Source organism: Capra hircus, chromosome 25, assembly GCF_001704415.2.
Source record: "Capra hircus breed San Clemente chromosome 25, ASM170441v1, whole genome shotgun sequence".
Taxonomy (NCBI): Eukaryota; Metazoa; Chordata; class Mammalia; order Artiodactyla; family Bovidae; genus Capra; species Capra hircus.
The window spans coordinates 1,977,310-1,996,994 of record NC_030832.1 but is presented as its reverse complement, the minus strand read 5'-3'; the positions used below and the strand labels follow the sequence as shown (position 1 = coordinate 1,996,994).

The window sequence follows — 19,685 nt, the reverse complement described above, 5'->3', positions numbered from 1 at the left end:
ACAGTCCTCCGAGCTCTGTCCCGCCCACGGGTCCGCCTTCGTAAAGCGCCCACCCCGGCGTCACGCGAGAGGCGGAAGTTCCGGCCCGGAAAAGCGGCCGGCCTTACCCTCTTCCGGCCGGAGCCCCGCGCGGCGTGGCCTGGTGACGCCAACGTGGGCGAGCCGCGGTGGAGCCGGGTGTCGGGCTCGAGAGGGGTTCGCCAGCCTCCGCCGGGCGCGTGCCATGCCTGGACGCCCTGTTCTCGGGCCCAAGTCCTGGTCGCCCGACCACACCCAACCGGCGCCCCGGCCAAAGGAAGAGCTACGTCAGCGAGCGTCTACACTCTACATGCTTTTTTATTACAAGACTACCGAGCATACGTGGAAAATTCATCATCTGGTAACTACATCTAAAGCACAAATATTTGGGGGGAAAAAAAGGAATAAACAGATTCATTAAATTATGATATGATTAAATCATCGACCAAATAGAAAATTTATATAATAAAGCCAGAAAAAAAAGTTGTAAAATATAGTTTACAATAATTATTCACATTCAAGGCTGTACATCCATACATACAACAACGTGGCCCCGAACATGAATTCAATCCAAATAATTCATATATTAGATTTTAAATAACACAGACTGAACTAGAGGCCAACAATAGCCAGCAAATAACCTTATATAAGAATAAAAATACAAAAGTGTATATCCTAATATCATTGCATTATTTGTTTTCATAAGTTCTTTTTTTAATGTTTGCTTTGCCTGTACATCACAGTTACAGCTACAGACCAGGTAGAGAATATTACACATGTTATAACTGACTGCCACCAACCTGAAAGACAGCTACCATACTACGGATTCACCCTATTTTGTGTTGTTAAGGAACAGCTACAGCAGCTCTAAATACTGATTCTGTCGATGTCCAATCAAACATCACAATAGAGGCTTTTCATCAGCAAAATGAACCCCTATTCATAGTCACTCAGCCAGATAGGTTAGACTACGGTGGGTTACACAGCTAAAAAAGTTTGCCTTTTGTAAAAAGTTCTCTGTACATAGTTTGGTATTTCTTCATAGTGAAGAAATAGGTCTGGGGGAAATTCAGGTATCCTTGGAGGCTTGCCCACCATGCTGTCTGAGCTCAGATAAAACTGCCCTCTGCTCAGCAGCTTCCTCCCCAGGCCAGATCTCCACAGGCAGCCTAGTTCACGACCCTGCAGCCGTGGGCCAGCAGCCTGCACCCCTCAGAGGCTCTGGGAGTGACTCCTGCCCTGAGTTAAGGCACTTGCCATGGAGTCTGCCTAAGAGGCAAGAGCCACACCCACTCGAGGCGCCATCAGTTCACGCTAGGTTTGGGAATGAAAGGAAACATGGGGAAACGCATACGGTGCCATCTCCAAGGAGAGTACCTTCACCATGCTCACAGCTGCTCAGCCTCTGCTCTAGCCTATGGACCAACCAGAGGGAGGTGATCAGAGGGAAGGGAGAGCTAATTCTGCACAATCTGGCCACAGCCCCTGACGACGCCAAGTGGCACTGAGCGTGGCACCCAGAAGTCTCCCATGCGTGTTCCACCTCAAAATTGAAAGACCCCAAACTAAAGTGCAGAAATTAAGGATGAAGCCAAATTTGGGTGGTCTGGACTTGAAAGACAACTAGGCAACCTGCAACACTGGTGGACAAGGACAGGGGAGGAGAAATCCTTAAATCCTTTTCAGCCAGGACAATCACCTTCTACAATGAAAAAACCTGGCCAGCGTGCTTTAATGAACGGCTAAGACCCAAGTCCTGTGATCTGAAGAGCATGAGGGCAAGCACACTTCCCTAAAATCCAATTGTCTACATGGTTTCAAGTAAAGCCTTTGCTCTTTCGCTGATTCCAAATGGCCCAGTGTACTTTCTGAGTCTACAAACTTCATTACAAATTATCCACTAAGTATGTGGCAAGGTCAGTTCAACACTTCTTATCTCTGCTGACTGTGCATATGCAAATTCAGTACCATTGTGGACACAAAGTACAAGTTTCTGGAAGTGTCACCAAGCACTTGAAAGCCGTAGCAGCAGGGGAGGGAAGGTAACATGCAAGCATAATCAGGTTTTCTCAATGAAAATAAGGAAACTGGCTTTTGGAAAAATATGTCACAAATAGCTTGCAAAATGACATCACTTTAGGATTAAGAGGGGGTGGGGGGAAAGAGCAATCTTACTCAAACATTCTTGGGAACACACAGCTTACCAGAAATTGATTTGTTCAGAATCTGCAGAACACAACTAAGGAAGTTCTGTACTGGAACTCTGGGCATCTACTCATCAGATCAAGACAGAGAAGAGACACTGTACTACCTTTAAAATGAACAAACTTTTTGCCCCCAAAACACCACTTATAGGTATCTGAGCAGGGTGGCGGCGAGGGAGATTCAGAGTCCAAAATCAAAGATTTATGAGGATATTAATCACAGCATTATTTAAATGGTGAAAAACCAGAAGCCACCTAAATGTTTTATAGCAGTGAAATGGTCAGATAAATTATGATAAAAATTATTAACCATTAAACTCTACAATCATTAAAAATAAGGTTTTTAAATCACCGTTTAAACATGACACATTAAGAAAAAATACCAAGTGGGAAAAGCTGGATGCAAAATGGTGTGCGCTGTCATGTTCCCAGGTCAGTTACAAGAGCGAACACACGTGTGCAGGCAGGGCGGCAGGCTGGGCCTGTACACGGAGGCGCGCAGCGGTCATTCCTAGGTGCTGAGCCTCCCGCTTTTTCTCAGAACACAATGTTTTAAGAAAGTACAAAATCGCCCGGAGCCCCACGCGAGCACCCTGTCCTCGGGGGTCTGTGCCACAGGCGGTCGGTCTCCTGCAATTCCTTTGGGCCTGCACCACAAATGCCACAGACTGGCCCCTCAAGGGCGCTGGGGTAGGTGCAGTTCCCCTCAGCCCTGGCCTGACCCCAAGAGTCATCTTCCCCAAGGCAAGTCTGTAACTGGCCTCCTGAGATGCAAGGTTCAGAATGGCAGGCCCGTGGTGCCCCTCTTGGTGTGGGGCTTTGGACTCCGTGTAGGGCTGCCCATTACCCTGGTCACGTCACACCTGGCTTCCTCACGCCCCTGGAGGGAGGCCAGACGTTGCCAGCTGGCAAAGCCCTCAGTCCTCCTGCCCCCGCTCTGTGGCACGGGGGGCCGGGCGGCGGGGGAGCGGCGCTGTCCTACAGGCACTGGCTTCAGCTCGGGCGCCCCCCGCCCCGCCCCTCTCAGTACAACTCCGGGCTCCTGAGCTGTTCAACACTAGGGCGTTCTCTTTCTCACCCTGGATCAGCCCACGTTTATATAGGTTTCCAGGTATGTCTGCGCGCGTTCGGAGACTGACATCCACCCACATCTTAGAACGTAAGGCACCTGCCTGCCAGGATGATGGCTCAAAGGATGAGGTGGATAAAACTAAAGACTACACAAGAAAGCACAGCGTGAGAGAATATCTAAGGGCCTTTAAAAGAAAAATAAGGGAAGAGGCTTGTGAGCAGAGAAAGGTGGCCGACAAAAAAGGGCTCAGCTGTCACCGGCTCAAGCCAGGGCAGTCACTTCAGCTCTGCCAGCTGCTAGCTCAACCCCGAAGCCCGGGGTCTCTGGCTCTGGAGGTTAAGATGGAGCTTGTCGGTTGAGCCCAGGAGGTAGTGGCGCTCTCCGGAGGGAAGAATGCAGTGGGAGCGTTGTCTCTCCCCGAGCAGCCCAGCCGAGCACGCTTTTACAGCCAGGACTCAGCTCTGCCTATCACTCCTGCACCCAGACATCCAGGACAGACACCAAGGGGAGCAGCTCCCCACCCTCCAACTGCACACACAGACGCGGGCACTGTGGTGAGGGGACATTTCCACAGGGTGAGCACCTGAAACCCAAGTCCTGATCCTGAAAGAAAGGCTCAAGACAGACTCGCTTTTTGGAAAGCAGGTGAACACAGGTAAGCCTCTTCCAAAGCGAGGAGAGGGGGCTCAGTCTATGGCTACATGCCCAGGGCAGTGCCTTATTTCTGGGCCGACCCCCACCCCGGGCAGGAAACCCCTGTGCCTTGGTATCCCCCAACAAACACACACACACACACCCACCTGCTGGTGAACCCAGCTGCATCCCTGCACCCCTCCAGCCCCGCCGCCGGCCTCCGCACAGTGGGATTCCCCACAGCCCAATCTCCTTCCGAGTTTAACAGCCACTGTTGTGACATCACTAACAGAGGTTAAGACATCCTTCCCTCTGTGTGGACTGCGGGTCACACACAGTGATGGGTGGGACAGGAGGTGGGGGCACAGAAGTCACCAGGGGACCTTTTCCATGGGAGTTTAAATCGGTGCCTTTGTGAAAGTCCAGAGGAAGTGGCAGTCACCCCTCCCCTGGGGACAGGGCCACAGCGCCTGCTCCTCCTCCACTGGGACTGAGGGCTGCCCCCGGGACACCCTGGGCAGGGCACAACCCTGGGCAGGGCATGCCCCTACAGAGCAGGAGGAAACAGCCTGACACTGGAGGGGGCGGGTGGCCCGGGTTCACGCGTGCTGCTCCTGCCCCTGTGCTAGGGGAGCGGCGCCACTCTTCTCCAGGCAAAGCCCACATGACAGGGACCAGGTGACCTGACGACGTGAGGGCTTTTGGATGTTCCCAGTGGACACGTAAAAACGCTCTGAGCTAGACTCGGAGAAGGGGCAACTTTAGCAAGAAAAGGGTGTGCGGGGCGGCCTTGGTGTGATGGAGGACCGGCCCATGTGCCAATGCCGGGCACCTCGCAGCCCCGACTTCACCCGGACACACTCCACCTTCCAACCAAACTCTCAGAAGGGCCATCGGCTTTCGCTCCTCCGAGAGGAGGCCACCAGGTCTGTCTGCCCCGCTGCCCTGGCCTCACAGGGGAGGGGGCCACAGAGCCCCGGCTCCCGGGGCTGCCCCGGGGCAGTGCTCGGTCCCCAGCCCCGGAGCAGTGCTGCTCCGTGGGGTGACACACTGGAGCGCTCTGCCGGCGTCCTCCAACACAGCAGCGGCTCCACATTTCCCCTGGACAACCTGTTCCACTTCTCACCGCCCAGAGTCTGCCCGGCCGACACGACGCAGGAGTGCTTGCAGACAGACAGCAAGGACCGTAGGAATCTCACAGCCACGACTACTGGAGGAGCCAAGCACAGTCGTGGGGATTAGGCCAGACACTGGGGACGAGAAGAAAGGGGCAAACGGACAAAAGCCAAGAACCCCCCCTCCTGCAGAACTGGAGGCCCCCCAGCAGGGGCCCGCCTGGCTCCCTGGGGCAGAGTTGGTTCCCCGATGATCCAGGGGCAGGGAGAGCCCAGAGACACGTCTGGGCCCAGGGGCCACAGCAGGACGGGTGTGACGGGCCCACGGTGGAGAGCTGGTGCCACGAGTCTGTCCCCGAGTCGGGGTGGGAGCCAGGCAGACGTGCACAGCGCTGGTCCCCACGGCGAGCAGAGCGTGGAGAGCTCCACACAGCACAGAGAGCAAGCAAAGCGACCCTGAATTCCTTTTCGTTATTGGTTTTGTTCTTTGTGTGGTTGGGTGTTTTTTTTCTTCTTTTCTTTTAAATAAAAAAGCTGCAAGGTTCCGCCGTCTGCGTCCCCCTTGAGATGGCCGGCAGGTGATCTGGAAGCGTCCGGAGGCGGCAGGCTGTGCGGGGCATGGCCCCACAGCGGGCGGGCTGCAGCGTCACTGCACGGCGGCATCCGGGTGGCTCTGGTACCTGTGCCGCCACACCTCCTGTATCTTTCGGCACCACTTATGCGCGTTCCCGCTGGGGTCCATCAGGTAATATGTCCTGTTTGGCTGCAGAGAGAGACACGGTGACTCTTCCGCTAGGGGTCCCAGCACGACCAGCACCCACCCAGCAGTGAGAAATCGAACAAAGAAGGGGCCGGCTCCTGCGGCTACCACAAGCACCTCCAGGAAGCCCGAGAGCAGGTGGGTGTTTTCCTTGCACATTTGTGTGGAGATTAAACGTGCAGGCCAGGACCTGCAGTTCCCTGGGGGTGAGGTCACCCTGAGACTGAGAACAAGCACCGGTGTCTCCTGACCCTACTCTGAGCTGAGCCGTGAATGTTAGGATCCCTGGCGTGTGGGGAAGGAGGGACCACGACCCCCCACTGCACCTGCCCCGCTGGCCACAGCATTCGACTGCTCTGGAGGCACAGAGGCCCAAGTGCCAGGCAGGGGAGCCCGTGGGGACAAACTCACCGTGTGCACAAAGAAGGTTTTAAAATTCTTGGCCTCTGGTCGGAGTTCTTGTGACCATGGAATTTCACCTTTCAAGACTTTGTTGACAGGATCCACATAATACAAATGTGGCCCTTCTGTGAGCAGCAACTGTCGTCGCCGTGCAAATAAACCCTGGTGCAAATGACAACAGGAGAGAAAGGACACTGCTCATTAAGGCTCAGAGTGGAGGCTGAGTGCTCCTGCTGCCGCCTCGGATGCTGGACTGTCAGGGCGCTCCAGCATGGGACCGCCACCAGGCCCTGCCCACTGGCCTGGGACAGGGGCGGGCACACCTCCCCTCATCAGGACCAGGCCCCTGGGTCAGACGGAAGCAGCAGCCCCACGCCTGCCGGTGCGAGCCGGATCCCGGCGTCCAGGACGGGACGTCCTACTCTGGCTGCCGCACGGGATGGGGCCGCAGCCTGGCCCAGAGAGCCTGCCCTCAGCACCCAGGCCCTGCCGCTTCCCAGGCCCTCTGCTCCATGCTGAGGCCAAGTCCTGAACGCTGACCCCCCGCCCGCCCCTTCACAGAGGCTCTCGAGGCAGAGACACCCGGGGCGGGGGAGCCTGAGCCGACAAGGGCCCGCAGCAGCGGAGAGAGAACGTGTGCAGAGTCTGATATTTTTGGACGCGTTAATCCATTTAATTAATTCATAAAACAGAGTAAGATTTTCAAAAACAATCCTGATACAGTAATAAATGACTTGCTGAGATATAAACAGAGGTTCCTCAACCAGGCAGAAACCTTGACCTCAGTGACCAACCCCAGCATCGGGCAGAAATCAGAACCCTGGCTCCCCAGTCTCCAACAAGAGGCCGGATTTCTGTCTGCCCAGCCTCCAGTGCTCTCAGAGGCCTCCTCGAGCAGCTGAGGCCGTCCTTAGCTCTGACATGCAGAGATGATCTCTCAGAGGGAGGAATGGGAGGAAGACACGGACGCTCAGGAAGGTGCCTCCAGACTTTAACTTACCTTCCGCTTGTCTACTGGACCCATTTTTAGTATTAAATTATTTTCTACAAACTGGTGCCTATAAAAAGAAGCAAACAAGGATCAGACACTCATGTCAGAGTCAGAAACTCTCCAAACTCCTCCCTCAGAACAAACTCCCCGACAGCACTGTGAACCCTGCCTCAATCAAGCCTTCCCCTTCAGAGACCCAAGCACACGCCAGTGAGGGGAGCAAACTGCAGACGCGCCTTAGCACGTGCACCGCACAGAACCACGCCTGCCCGTGGGCCCGGGGCCATGGGTGCTGGCAAGACCCCAGCCTCGGCTCTCCTCAGCAGCATCTGCTCAACAGAGGAAGGGAACACACGTGCTCGCCACCTGGAAGCAAAGCTGGGGCGAAAGAGAGACTGCTGTTCTCACATCACTGCGCTAAGCTGGGACCCCGATGCGGCGCTCGGAAACCACTGTGCTCTGTAGAATCACAAACCCCTAAAGAGTCAAGTTGGAAACCTGGTTTAAGAACATCTCATCTGATGTTTCTATCATAGTAACAAAGCACTTGTATCCAAACATGGCAGGAATTTAGAAGAAAAACTCCCAAACACAGATTCTGACTTAAAACATATTAGTAATAAGTACCGTCCGCTTTGACTCCTGGGACCTTAGTGTCTGCAGGTTCTCTCTTTTGGTTAAAGCTAGCCGTTAGCGCTTTATGTTTTGTCTGACTTGAGTGAAACTCTTGATCTAAAGGTTCTACTGTAGAAACAGTGAAAGGCATGAGACGCTTGTCACCCCATACAGTGACGATCTTACCCCAGAGATGAGCAGACCGCCCACTTTCCTGGCTGCTCCTGGGACTGGCACACGTGTGAGGCAGACCGGCTGGGGGGCCACCTTCTCCTGTGAGTTTAACTGGCCTCCAGGTCTGCCCCACCGAACCCACCAGACAATGCCCGCCCCACACAGCCCACTAAACTAGGGCCCCTCAGGAAGGACCCAGATCCAGTTAAACTGACACAGCACCATGTGGGTTCTGAAAACAACTCAGAAGAACATCAACAATAACAAAAAGTGTTGTGACTTTCATGAGAAAAAGTGCGATGCTTCCTCTCAGAGGTACTTAAAAACCAAACAAAAACAAGACTTGAAACAAAAAGAAAAAAATCAAGACGTTTGAGGAGACGTAATGAGGGTCTCCTGCAGGGCAGAAACATGCAGATGAACCCATGGGGTCCAAGAGGAGCCCCTGTGACCAGCAGGTCCCACCATGTCAGAACCACACACTGATGACAGGTGGGAGATGATCACATTATCTGATCTGATAATGGGGTGTGTGCGTGTGCGTGTCCCCCGAGTACAGTCTAGTCCCAGGGGGGTGTGTGTGTGTGTCCCCCAAGTACAGTCTAGTCCCAGGGGGGTGTGTGTGTGTGTCCCCCAAGTACAGTCTAGTCCCAGGGGGGTGTGTATGTGTGTCTGTCCCCCGAGTACAGTCTAGTCCCAGGCTGGTCAAGGACCTCACCGCCAAAGCCGGCAGTTAGCTGGGCGGCAGGGGCTGGGTCGCCCGGGAAGCCAGGCAGGCAAAAACAGAAGCAGCCTCCGCGGCCTCAGCGGAGATGGCATAAAGAGGTCAAACAGGAGGAGAACGAGAGAGCAGGGGACAGCAGGCAAGCTTCGGTGTGAGGGACCCTTCTCTACGCTGAAAACAAGTCACCAGACAGAATAACACACACGATACAAGGGAAAAAAGGAAGCTCTAACTACAGAAATAACCACAGTTTACAGGAGAACAGGCTGGAGAAGACCTTCCGCAAAGATAAGCTACAGACAGCCAACACCTGAGCTTCAGAGTGCACACAAAGCAGCCTGAAAGGGTTAGAACCTCGAGAGAAAGCGGAGCCAAAGGCACGGGCTGGAAATTCTCCCCAAAGAAATGAAGTGGCCCCAAATTCTCCATGGCTCTAAACAGACATGGAGCCCTTCTCTTCTGGCGTTCTCCCGGGGTGCACTGGGGTGCAATAACGGCGGGAGGGACTCACTGAATACTGCAGGAATCCCGCTCCCAGGAATTTACCCTCAGGACGCAAAGACAGCAAAGAGGAGCGTGCTCACAGCAGGAACAGTCCCGTCCGAGAACCTGCAGATGCAGGGCTGGCCGTCTCCTGGCACAGGCCTCTGCCCGCACGCTCGCTCCCGGCTTCTCCCGAGATAGGAGAACCTCGGTGGGCAGGGCAGGAGCAGCCCGAGCTGGATGCAGGCTGGATGCGGAGGCCGCGGTGAGAAAGCCCAGGAGCAGCGTGCAGAGGGGCTGGGCAGCAGCCACAGCTCGGCAGCCCACTCACTTGGCTGACCAACCAGTCAGCTACCCTGAAACACTTAGGAAGCATTTTCATCTTTCACTTCCGAAAGTCAATCCCCACTTTCTGAGGGGACCGCCCCAGGCCCCACCCGGCACTGGCACCGCCTCTCTGGCAAGCGTGCAGACCCGAGTCAGACACACCTGACTCTCAGCACACAGGCGGCGTGTGGCCACAGCTTAATGCAGCCTGCTGCCCCACAGCCTCTGGCTTCCACCACTCAGGTGCCAGCCGCCCACGTCACTTCACATGATTTTTTTCTTTTTGTTTCAAGTCTTGTTTTTGTTTGGTTTTTAAGTACCTCTGAGAGGAAGCATCGCACTTTTTCTCATGAAAGTCACAACACTTTTTGTTATTGTTGATGTTCTTCTGAGTTGTTTTCAGAACCCACATGGTGCTGTGTCAGTTTAACTGGATCTGGGTCCTTCCTGAGGGGCCCTAGTTTAGTGGGCTGTGTGGGGCGGGCATTGTCTGGTGGGTTCGGTGGGACAGGGTAACCCCCCCTTTCCTGACTCCAGAGCCAGTTCCCTCCCCCTCACCCTCTCCCACCCCACCCAGACCCTGAGAAGACCCACCTCAAGGCCACCAGCCCAAGGCTACCAGCGAGCCTGGGCTGCTACAGGAGGGCTGTCAGCCGGCCTCGGCCCTGAGGCGGCTCCACAGGCCCCGCAGTGGGGCCCCCACACCAGGCTGCCAGGCAGGAGAGGGAGGGCCAGGCGGCCATGGCCGGCTCACCCGAAGTGCCCTCTCTGAAGCCTTCAGGGCATGAGGCCCTTTACGCACTCAACTTTAAGAAGACCCCAAAGAGCTCTCCCTCATTTGGGTCAGATGCGTACTTATGCGTAAGACATTAAAACAGATTTCAAACATTTAGCTCATTAAAAGGCAAAGTAAATCCATCCCATATTAATATAAATGATTTAATTTTTAAAATAACTTCTTTCAAAACAATGGTAATTAACAAAAAGCAGAAAACTGTTACATGTTCCGCAAATTCCTCTAACATCCGGCTCCACAGAGAGCTGGGATTTCCTATCCGTTTCTGCTTTCACTCTGCTGTGATGCGGTGTCCAGGCTGAAGCGCATGAAGACCTCAGAGGGGAGTACTTATAGCCTTTCAGCTATTTGTGGGCATTCTTCTTTGACACTACACCAGAAGCCTCCAAGTGTCGTTTCTTACAGGTTAGCTGCCACATGGAATCCAAATCCCCAGGGATGGATTTTCCATCTTCCAGGACACCAGAGCCCACCCATCCCCCTGCACTGTGACCGGGTGCTCCACCCTGAATGGTCCGACAGCACCCAACACTGGTTCTTCCGGATCCTGACTGATTTCACTCTATGATATCAACAAATCAATCCACAAACACTTGCTACCTTTTCTCCTCAAAAGCACCTTATCTTTTAAGCACTGGGAAGATGTCAAGCTGAGAGTGATGGGTAAAGTTTGCCCAAATTCTAATTTTCACTTGAAGATTGTGGTTTTATCATTGGTAACAAACACTAGCAGTTGTTTTCCCTGAAGCTACAGGCTCATTCCATTCATTTTCCAGAACACCACTGGCTGAACAGCTGAGTGAATAACCCCAACTGGCAGGCAGACCTTCCAGGAGAAACGGGCTCCCAGAAGCAGACCAGCCGTCCAGCTCCCAGCGAGGTGAGCACGCAGAGCCCGCCTTGAGCGGCCTCGCCCCGGAGGCAGGGGCAGCAGGAGGCGTTCTGCAGCCCTTTCACCTGCTCCACAGCACACTCCCTAAACGCGTCCTCCCTAGCAGGCCTTGTCTTGCCTGTGACCGCTGGCTGTAGAGCCGGCTCTTCCCGCACCGCCTGGCCCTGCAGCTGGCGGGTCTGCCCACGACTGCTCTGGAACCATCACTACACAGCAACGTGTTTGTTCCAGAAGAAATCGTGACATTCAAAAGGGGTGCTCAACACAGACTGTCTCACACACGGCGCTTCCTGCCAAGCACACAGGGAAAACGTAAAAGGACACTTTCTTTGATGGCAAGCGGGGCAAAAGCTTGCAGACAGATGCCAGCAAAGTGAGTGAGTGCAGTCCCACTGGAGGTCTGTCCACCTGGAAGGGGAGAGAGCCACGTGGAGGCAGAGACACCAACTCTCTCCCCACGTTAGCAGCCACATCTTCACTCCAGTGAGTCATGGACCATGCTCGTGGCCCCAGGGGCTGTCAGCAGGGCCAGTGGCCTGAAACTCTTCAGATTCCCAGCGCTCCACCGCAACTAACTCCTCGCTAAGGCGCTCCAGGGGCTGCATGGTGTCTGGGTTGGAAAGAGCTCATCACGTGTCACTTACAACATTCCATTCTTTTATCTCTGAAATTCTGAGTGACTGGTGTCCAGATGCTGCTATAACTTCTTGGGCACCAAAACAGCAAAGATACTGTTCAAAGACACAACACAGCAAGTTGCGCAGACCCCACAGGCAGGGAAAGCAGTGTCTGTCTTGCTTCTGTTTCATACAGTTGTGCCCAGTTTCTCTGGAGTGGATCAGAGAACTCAGGGTCTTTCTCTTGGCCCTGCAAAGGCTCCTCTCTGCCCGTGCAAAAGGTGAAACTAAGAAGATGCTTGAAGACAACGTCCAGGCAGAGAACCTCTTCTCAACAGGACCAAGATGGAAAGCAGAAAAGAAACACACCAACTGGTTTTACTTTGTAAGAATTTGCAACTTCCCCTCCCAAAAATATGATGCACAAGTAGAATGAAAAAATAAACCGAAGAAGAATGCTTTCTCAAAATAAACAAGGAAGTTTTCATATCCAGGGTGCTGAAAAGTCAAATTTCAAAACACGCAAAATGTACACCCAAAAAAGGGTCAAAGGACATAAAAGTACCTCAAAAAATAAACACAAGCGGCCAGCACACATGGAAGAGGTATGCCCCGACTAGAATACAGGTGCCCGTTCACAGGGCCCATTTCTAGAGCAGCCGGATGTTCAAGGGCAGGTGGGCCCTCGGGAAACGGATACTCTTGGGCACTGTGGGCATAAAGCACTGCCTCCCTAACCAGGCGCCCCACCCGCTGCCTCAGGGCGCACCATGAAGGAGACAAGGCGCAGAGGGTGACCCAGAGCAGCCAAAACTCGGAGCATCCTAAACTCTCCACCAGGGGGTGGCGGTTATTTACATCACAATGAATCCCAGTCCAACCACACTGCTGGCGTGCCTGGCCCGCTGAGCCCCAGGGAGGCCAACCCCACACAGCCCCCAGCCAGCGCTCCAAACACCCACTTCCAGTTCGGCGCTTCGAGGGTCGGGTCCTCAGGTGCAAAAGGCAGCTATGCCCGCCGGGGCCCTGACGGCAGCGGGGACAGAGCGCGGGGCTTGCGGCGCTGCTCAGGCCCGTGCGTCCTTACCAAGGGTTTCCGCTGGCCTGCTTCTCCAACAACAATCGCTTCTCGTCTTCAGAAAACTGTAAGTCCAGTTCAAAGGAGTTCGTGTCCAGGTCATGGATGTACTGCTCGATGTTGCTGCCTGCCCGCTGGGGCAGGCCTGCATCCACAGACGACAGGGAGTGCGAGGAGGAGGACGCCGACACCTGCATGCAGCCGAACTGGCTCAGGAGATTGTCGTACTGCGGGCAGAGCAGGCAGTGAGCACAGCGCCCGGGTCCCCTCCGCCCCCAGGGTCCTGACCCCCCTGCCCCGGAGGGTACCCCGTGGCCCACACCCTGAAGGCCGAGCCCCCGGGGAGACAAGCTGCTGACCAGGGGCCCCGCTTGGAGTGCCCTGACCAGTGTGGGCCACTCAGACTTCTCCTCACCACACAGCAGGCCACCCAGCCTCAGGCTGGGCCCGGCCTGCCCTGCGCCCCGCTTCTGACAGCAACCTCAGAAGCTGTTCACCCCTGAGAGAGGGGCTTCTCTTCAGTCCTGACCTACAGGAAGAGGAGAGCCAGGACCTGGGCCTGTTGACCTCCGTGGGTCCCATGCCGCCCTGCAAGGTCAGGATTAAGGTGGCAACACCGGAGCTCTCACCCTGGCAAACACGATGAGACAGCAGACAGAGGGCCTGCACACGACACTCAGGAGTGTACAGACGCCCTGTGGAGCCAGGGACCCCGGGCACTGAGATCAGAGACAACAACTCCCTCGGAGCCCAGCCAGCAGAACGTGGCCCTCCGTGGGACCCCCCTGCCACAGGCCCTGGCGACCCTGCCCATGCCAGCATCAGGGCTCAAGGGTCTGGTCGGCCACTAGGGCCAAGGAGGAAGTCCTCTGCATGTGCAAAGGCCGCGGACAGCTGAAGCCAGTGAGACAGGGAAGCAGACCGGAGAGGGGGGCACGGATGACTCCCCACATCTGGCTCTCCTTGAGTCTGAGCATAAAGGATATTTTAGGGCAAAAAAAGGGGGATGTGCAGCTTTAAACGGTAGGTGGAAGCCATGGAGAGGCGCTCTTGATCTCTAGGAGGCGATGCCTGTTGTAATTTTAACTCAGCTGTGAGTTACTTTTAAGATAAACTCTAGAATTCCTCAGTCAACTGAGGTGGAGCGCTATATATGATGACCGGTTACAAGCCACAATGACAGAAATCACACCAGAAAAATGGACTGTGGCTGACAATAAAAACATCTGAAACTACACATAAACACAACCTTCCCCAGAAGAGTTAAGGAACCAAGTACGCCAAGGGCCTCCGCTGCCCACCCCTCAGGCCGGTTAAGAGCCGCCGGCAACCAGCGTCCAGCCTCAACGCTACGTGCCCTGAAAGCGCAAAGCAGCAGTGCCCAGGACTCGCTGGGAAATAGAGGAAGCATTCCAGAATGTCTTTAGATACACAATTATAAAGACACCAGCCAAAACCCAAAGACAGAAGCCCACCAGGAGAACTGGTGCCCAGGCTCTGGTCCAGTCCCTTTGGGCAAAAATTAACTAGAGGAAAGGTGAAAGGGACGCATGCGGCCCAGGGCCTGGCACTCTGTGCTCGGGGAGGACAGAAGCCTCTTCAGTCCCAGTGGGGACCTCGAGGCCAGTGTTCACCGCCCTCCACCACGTAGCTCCACTGACTCTCGCTCCGGCCACCGTCCCACCCCCAGGGACGCCCCAGTGCGGCTCACGTTGCCATAGCAGTCCTCGTCGTCTTCCGACATGGCCGGCAAGTAAGCTGTGAGCTTCGGGGGTGTCTGGTGATGCAGGTCCTTCCACGTGATGGACTCAAAGAATGGGTGGGCTTTCAGAGGGCCATACCCCTCCATTTCTTCACAGCCTAATCTCTTTGTGGCATCTAAAACCTGAAACAGAAGTCGAGACAAGTCAGCATTGGGGTTAAAACACAATTCTGACCCAAAAAAACTCTTCTGAGTAGTTCTCAATTCTTGGGGTCTCTTGGAACTTGGAAGGACACGGAGGGCTGGGGACAACGGAGTCACCCTCAGGGATCCTTCACTTTTCTGGAGTCTCCGCCCCTCCTCACACAGGCGAAAATAATCACGACACTAAAAGTTCATGAATAGTGGCAAGTATCCCCTCAAAATCCTAAAACAAGAAAAAGAGGAGCTCACTGGCTTCAGTAAGAGAATGAAGAGTTCACGCAGACAGAGGGCTCCAAGGGAGCTCGGCATCCCACTGCTCCCAGCCCCATGGAGGACGCAGGCCTCCCCGACTGGGGACAGCGCAGGAGGGCCAGGCAGGCAGAGGCAGATGCGCCCTTCTTGCCCAGACCAAGCAAAGGGCAGGTGTGGAGCCAACACACACCAGGGGAAAGGACACTGCAGTTTCCAGAACACACACAGACACTCCCTTCCTGGGCACACTGTCCCTGTGCTAACGTCTGACACCTTGCATGCCTGACTCTAAGGCAGACACCCACCAACGTCGCTGGGCGGAACTTACACCGCCAGCCACGCAGCACAGCCAGCCCCAGCACCCCGCGACCTACAGTGCGGTGTGTGCTGACGAGCGACTGCAGAGTGCTAGAGCAACCTCCTGTCTTATTAAGGTCACAAGTCAGACACCTGGGAACCGAAAAGGCTTGATGGGAAGAGACTGGAGACACGCATCTACCTATAACCATTGTCTACCCTCAAATGCCCTTTATTAAACATGGTGCCGCCAAGGAAAGCCCCTCTGACCACAAGATGAGAGGGACTCGGGGTGGCTACTGGATGAGCTCACGAGAAGAAAATGCAAAACATTTACCAGAAGTTTTTCCACAAGATCTCTCGCCTTAGGAAAGAATTTTTCAGGAAAGTCATACTCCAATTTAATGATCTTCTGAAATATAAGATACTCATTTCTGTAAAACAAGAAAAGCTGTCATTCTGGGTGGGGGCACACAGACTCCAGCCCATCCCAGAACAGAGCTGCAGCCCTCTGGGCCCAGCCGGCTCCCTCTCCTGCAGAGAGCCACCGCAGTCACTCAAGAGGCGGCAGGAGGGCCCCCCCACGCCCCCAGGACCACCCTCTCCCGTTCATCAGGCTGCGCAAAGGGGCGGCCAGAGCCGGGCAGGGTCTCTTACCCGGCTCGGAACGGAGGCAGTCCTGCCACAAGCTGGTATATGATGCATCCGAGTGCCCAAAGGTCTGAACTTCACGGGAAGAGAAAACACAGGAGAGTGACATTTGTAACTCCAGCGGCGAGCACAGCTCAGGTCCCTCCATCTGTTCACGCCCCTGCTTCAGCTTCTCACCCCTTCCTCTCCTTTAAATCCAGGCCAGTGTGCGGTGGAGACCTCCCCTGCTCTGGGCTCCCCTTGAGGGGGCCTCCCTGCTGGGCCAGACCAGGTGCCTCCCTCGGGGGCAACCAGCGCCCCCAACAGGCTTGGCCTGACCCTGACCAGGGAGCAGTGGTCACTCCTGAGGGCAGCAGCCACTGGCAGAAAAGCCCCTCCTCCAGTGCCAGGGAGGGCACAGGCTCAGAGTCCCCCCTCACCACTGTCGCCCCAAGGACATGGGCGCCATCTGCGTGTCAGGCTGCCCATGGAGCACTTCTCCTGCACTGCCTGGACTCGGGGCGCACTGCCCGCCCCTCAGGAACATTTCAACCACACACTCTGAGAGACACCCCAGGGCTCGGAGCTTCCACGACCACCTGCAGGAAGCCTGGAGGGGCTGCCCTGCTCCCACCCACGCCCTCCCCTCGGGGCATCGCAGAGTCCTCGCTGAGAACTACTTTGCATGCTTTATTTCCTCTGTCAATTCTGCATTCTATTCCCAGCTCAGCCCTAGGAAAGCACCAAGAGGCAACTCGCCCTGCACGGCCAGCGGCCGCCCTGCAAGCCCTAAACGTACGAGGCTCGTGGGGTGCTGGACACAGGCAGCTCCTGGAAGAGGCCACACCGGGCACTCCGAAGACGAGCTCATAGGTCGTGGGCAAGACAACGGGCCGGTTACAGAGCTGGGGGCCTGGGTGGAGGCTCTGTCCTCGGACCCACATCACCAGCATGGCAGGCAGATGAAGGACTCAATGTGAGTTAAAAATGCCACAGATCAGAAATCTGAGTCACAACACACAGGTGGGGTGAAGGCATGTTAAAAACAAATGCGCATTCTCAACGACTAGTTCTTAACGCTTGGCGTTCTCTGCTGTCTGGTGTAGTTAACAGGGGGAGCTACACAAGACAAAGGCTGACAGAAAAGCATCGGCCTTGTGCTGTGACAGTGTCCAGAAAGTGGGGGGGCTGCCTCCCTAGCCGTCCCGGGTCATCTCCCGGGAGCAGGACTGCTAGCAGAACCAGCCCCGGGCTAACCTTCCACAAGCGTCTTATCATTTAATGTTTTTTAATGCGATGAAAAATAAAAGGGGAAGCCAATGAACATTTCTGGAAAGCAGTATGCACCAGTGATTTCTTTAAGTGCTCAGTTAAACAGTCATTCTATTCTTGAAATTCAAAGCAGACCATGGGGCAGCGTGGCGCCCGGCTGCTCAGGCAGGAGCCTGTCTTCCCCAGCACAGGCTGTGCACACGCGGGAGGCGTGTCGGGCGTGGAGAAACCACAGCGAAGCTGGACAGAGGTGAGGAGACCACACAGCTCTTAAGAGATTTCTGCCAACACTGGGAGTGACATGGGAGATGTCCATCAGCTAATCGCAGGGAGTGTGATTCAAAACTGGTCATTCAGTGTGATTCCAGCTGTACAAAAACTCCGTAAACACATATACAACACACAGAAAAAAGGAGCTGGAAAGACGGCCACACCAAACCATTGTCTGTGACTGCAAGGAGGCTGGAGACTCTGAGTGCTTTTTGTTTTTGTTTTGACTGCTTGCCTTAAGGAATCTCAGTTCCCCGACCAGGGATTGAAACTGGGCCACAGCAGCCAAAGTGCTGAATCCTAACCACTAGACCGCCAGGGAACTCCCTATTAATTGCTTTCTTTTAGTCTTCATATTTTCTAAGAAGTCTTTATAAGGAAAAGGTATCATTTTTACAATCAGAAAAAAAATTCTTAACTATTTTTACGTATCAGATGACTTTAAGAATTAAAAAGCATAAAGGATGCCCAGTGGCGTGCCCCTCGGCCCTGGTGCAGCCCTTGCCCCACAGCCAGCCAGCTGTCCACGCCCTGTGTGTCCTGCTAGAGGTTCAAACGCACAGATGAGCGCCCCTGCGCCCTCCTCTCCCTCAGCAGGGCCTGGAGACCTTCCTCAATCAGCAGTGAGAGCTTCCTCTTTCTAAAAGTGACTCCAACGAGAGGAAAAGCCGGTTCTCAGCCAGCAGGGACACACTGGAGAGTCTGGCTGAGAGTGCCTGGAGGAGGGCTCCTCAGAAGGGCCCTCAGGGTGTCCGAGACCCGCCGTCCTCGCTGGGGCCTTCACACTGCGGGACGCTGGGCGGCACCCCCGGCTCCACCCAGTGCCTCCCCACCCATGAAGTGTGACATCATAACTGTCTAGACCAGAAGTCCCCAGTCGGGAGAACTGCCCCACGGGGAAGCCCTGACCCACAACAGCGTCTGGCCACAGGAAGAGCTCCAAGTCTGTTGATTCAGTAAAACAAAACAAAAAAACAAAAAAACAGAGAGCCCAGCAACTGCTAAGATGGCCAAGTTTTCCTAACATCTTTCTACCCATCATGTCTGTGCCCTGTGGATCCATCCACTCCCTAAGGGTTTTTGAAAAGCCTTTAGGCTCGGAAACAACTTCTGCGCCCAGAACCGTCCTCACCCCTGCCGCCTCTGGCACAGGCTTGCCGCGCCAGGAAGGCGACCGTGCAGCCCACGGGCGCAGACACTGGCCGTGAGGGCCCTGGTCAGCTCTGATGGCACCTGCGGGCCAAGGGCCTGGCCCAGGGCAGGAAGGACTGAAAAGGCCTCGCCACGGAACCTGTCCCCGCACCCCGACGGCCCATTCCCACCGCCGCCTCTCCATCCTCGCCTGCCTCACGCCTGCTCCAGACAGCCCCGCAGATGCCCCCAGCCTTGGGCCATCGGCGCCCACCTGCTTGACCTCCACTGCCCACTGCCCGTCGCTAACCCTCTCCACGCTCCGGACCTCCCTCTGGGGACAACATCCCAGCCCCTGCACTTCTCATTTCCACAACTGAGGCCTCTGCCTGGGTCCTCCAGTCTGTGGCCACCACTGGGCCTGGCTCCTGGAGGGCCAGCTGGGCCCGCCCTGCCCTCCGCAGAGCGTGGCACACTCAGCAGCTGACCAGAGCAGAGGTGGCGCCGAGGCTCCCCGGATGCCAGGCCACGGCAGGAAGCCTCGGGTCAGTCAGACAGACCCGCTGGCCATGCTGCTCCTCGCTGTGGTCAGTAGTTCCGAGAGGAGCAAGACCAAATCTCAGAGCATAAGAGCAACCACCACCCAGGAAGGATAAGCAGTGAAATCAAGTTAACACGCAGGTCACCAAAGGAAAGATACTGTCTAAACGGCAAAACGCCAACTTCTTCCAAAGGAGGCTCGGCTAGGTAAAGGCCATGAAAGGCATTCTCTTAACTATTGATTTCACCTGAAAGAAGTACCAGCACTTTAGAAGAGAGAGAAGCATGGGTCAGAGGAAAGCAGGTTACCTCTTACAGGCCGATTTCTCTGTGAGCAGCTCTGGAGAGACATACTGGGCTGTTCCCACAAACGAGTTGGCCCTGGCTGATGAGAAGAGGGGAGAGGAGACGGTCATGCTGAGCCAGCGCTTCCACCGCGGATACTGCCGTCGGCGTTCACCTCTCAGGACGCCGCGGTCACCCACC

General features: G+C 55.2%; 1 protein-coding gene and 1 non-coding gene across 3 annotated transcripts in view; both read right to left on the bottom strand.

The window, feature by feature from the left end:
• PDPK1 (3-phosphoinositide dependent protein kinase 1) overlaps positions 317-19,685 on the bottom strand; it is a 63,777-nt gene continuing 44,408 nt past the window's right edge. The window contains exons 7-14 of one of the 2 annotated variants that reach the window (XM_018040359.1): positions 19,509-19,584; positions 16,014-16,082; positions 15,694-15,790; positions 14,613-14,786; positions 12,911-13,128; positions 7,205-7,262; positions 6,214-6,366; positions 317-5,805 (exon numbers count right to left, since the gene is read on the bottom strand). In XM_018040359.1, coding sequence (XP_017895848.1) covers positions 5,689-5,805; positions 6,214-6,366; positions 7,205-7,262; positions 12,911-13,128; positions 14,613-14,786; positions 15,694-15,790; positions 16,014-16,082; positions 19,509-19,584 — 962 coding nt within the window. In that variant the 3' untranslated portion in view covers positions 317-5,688. The remainder of the gene's footprint in view (positions 5,806-6,213; positions 6,367-7,204; positions 7,263-12,910; positions 13,129-14,612; positions 14,787-15,693; positions 15,791-16,013; positions 16,083-19,508; positions 19,585-19,685) is intronic. The other variant, XM_018040360.1, reaches the window with a different exon arrangement.
• On the bottom strand, positions 17,779-17,850 carry TRNAQ-UUG. The gene has a single exon. It is a non-coding gene; the product is annotated as a tRNA-Gln (tRNA).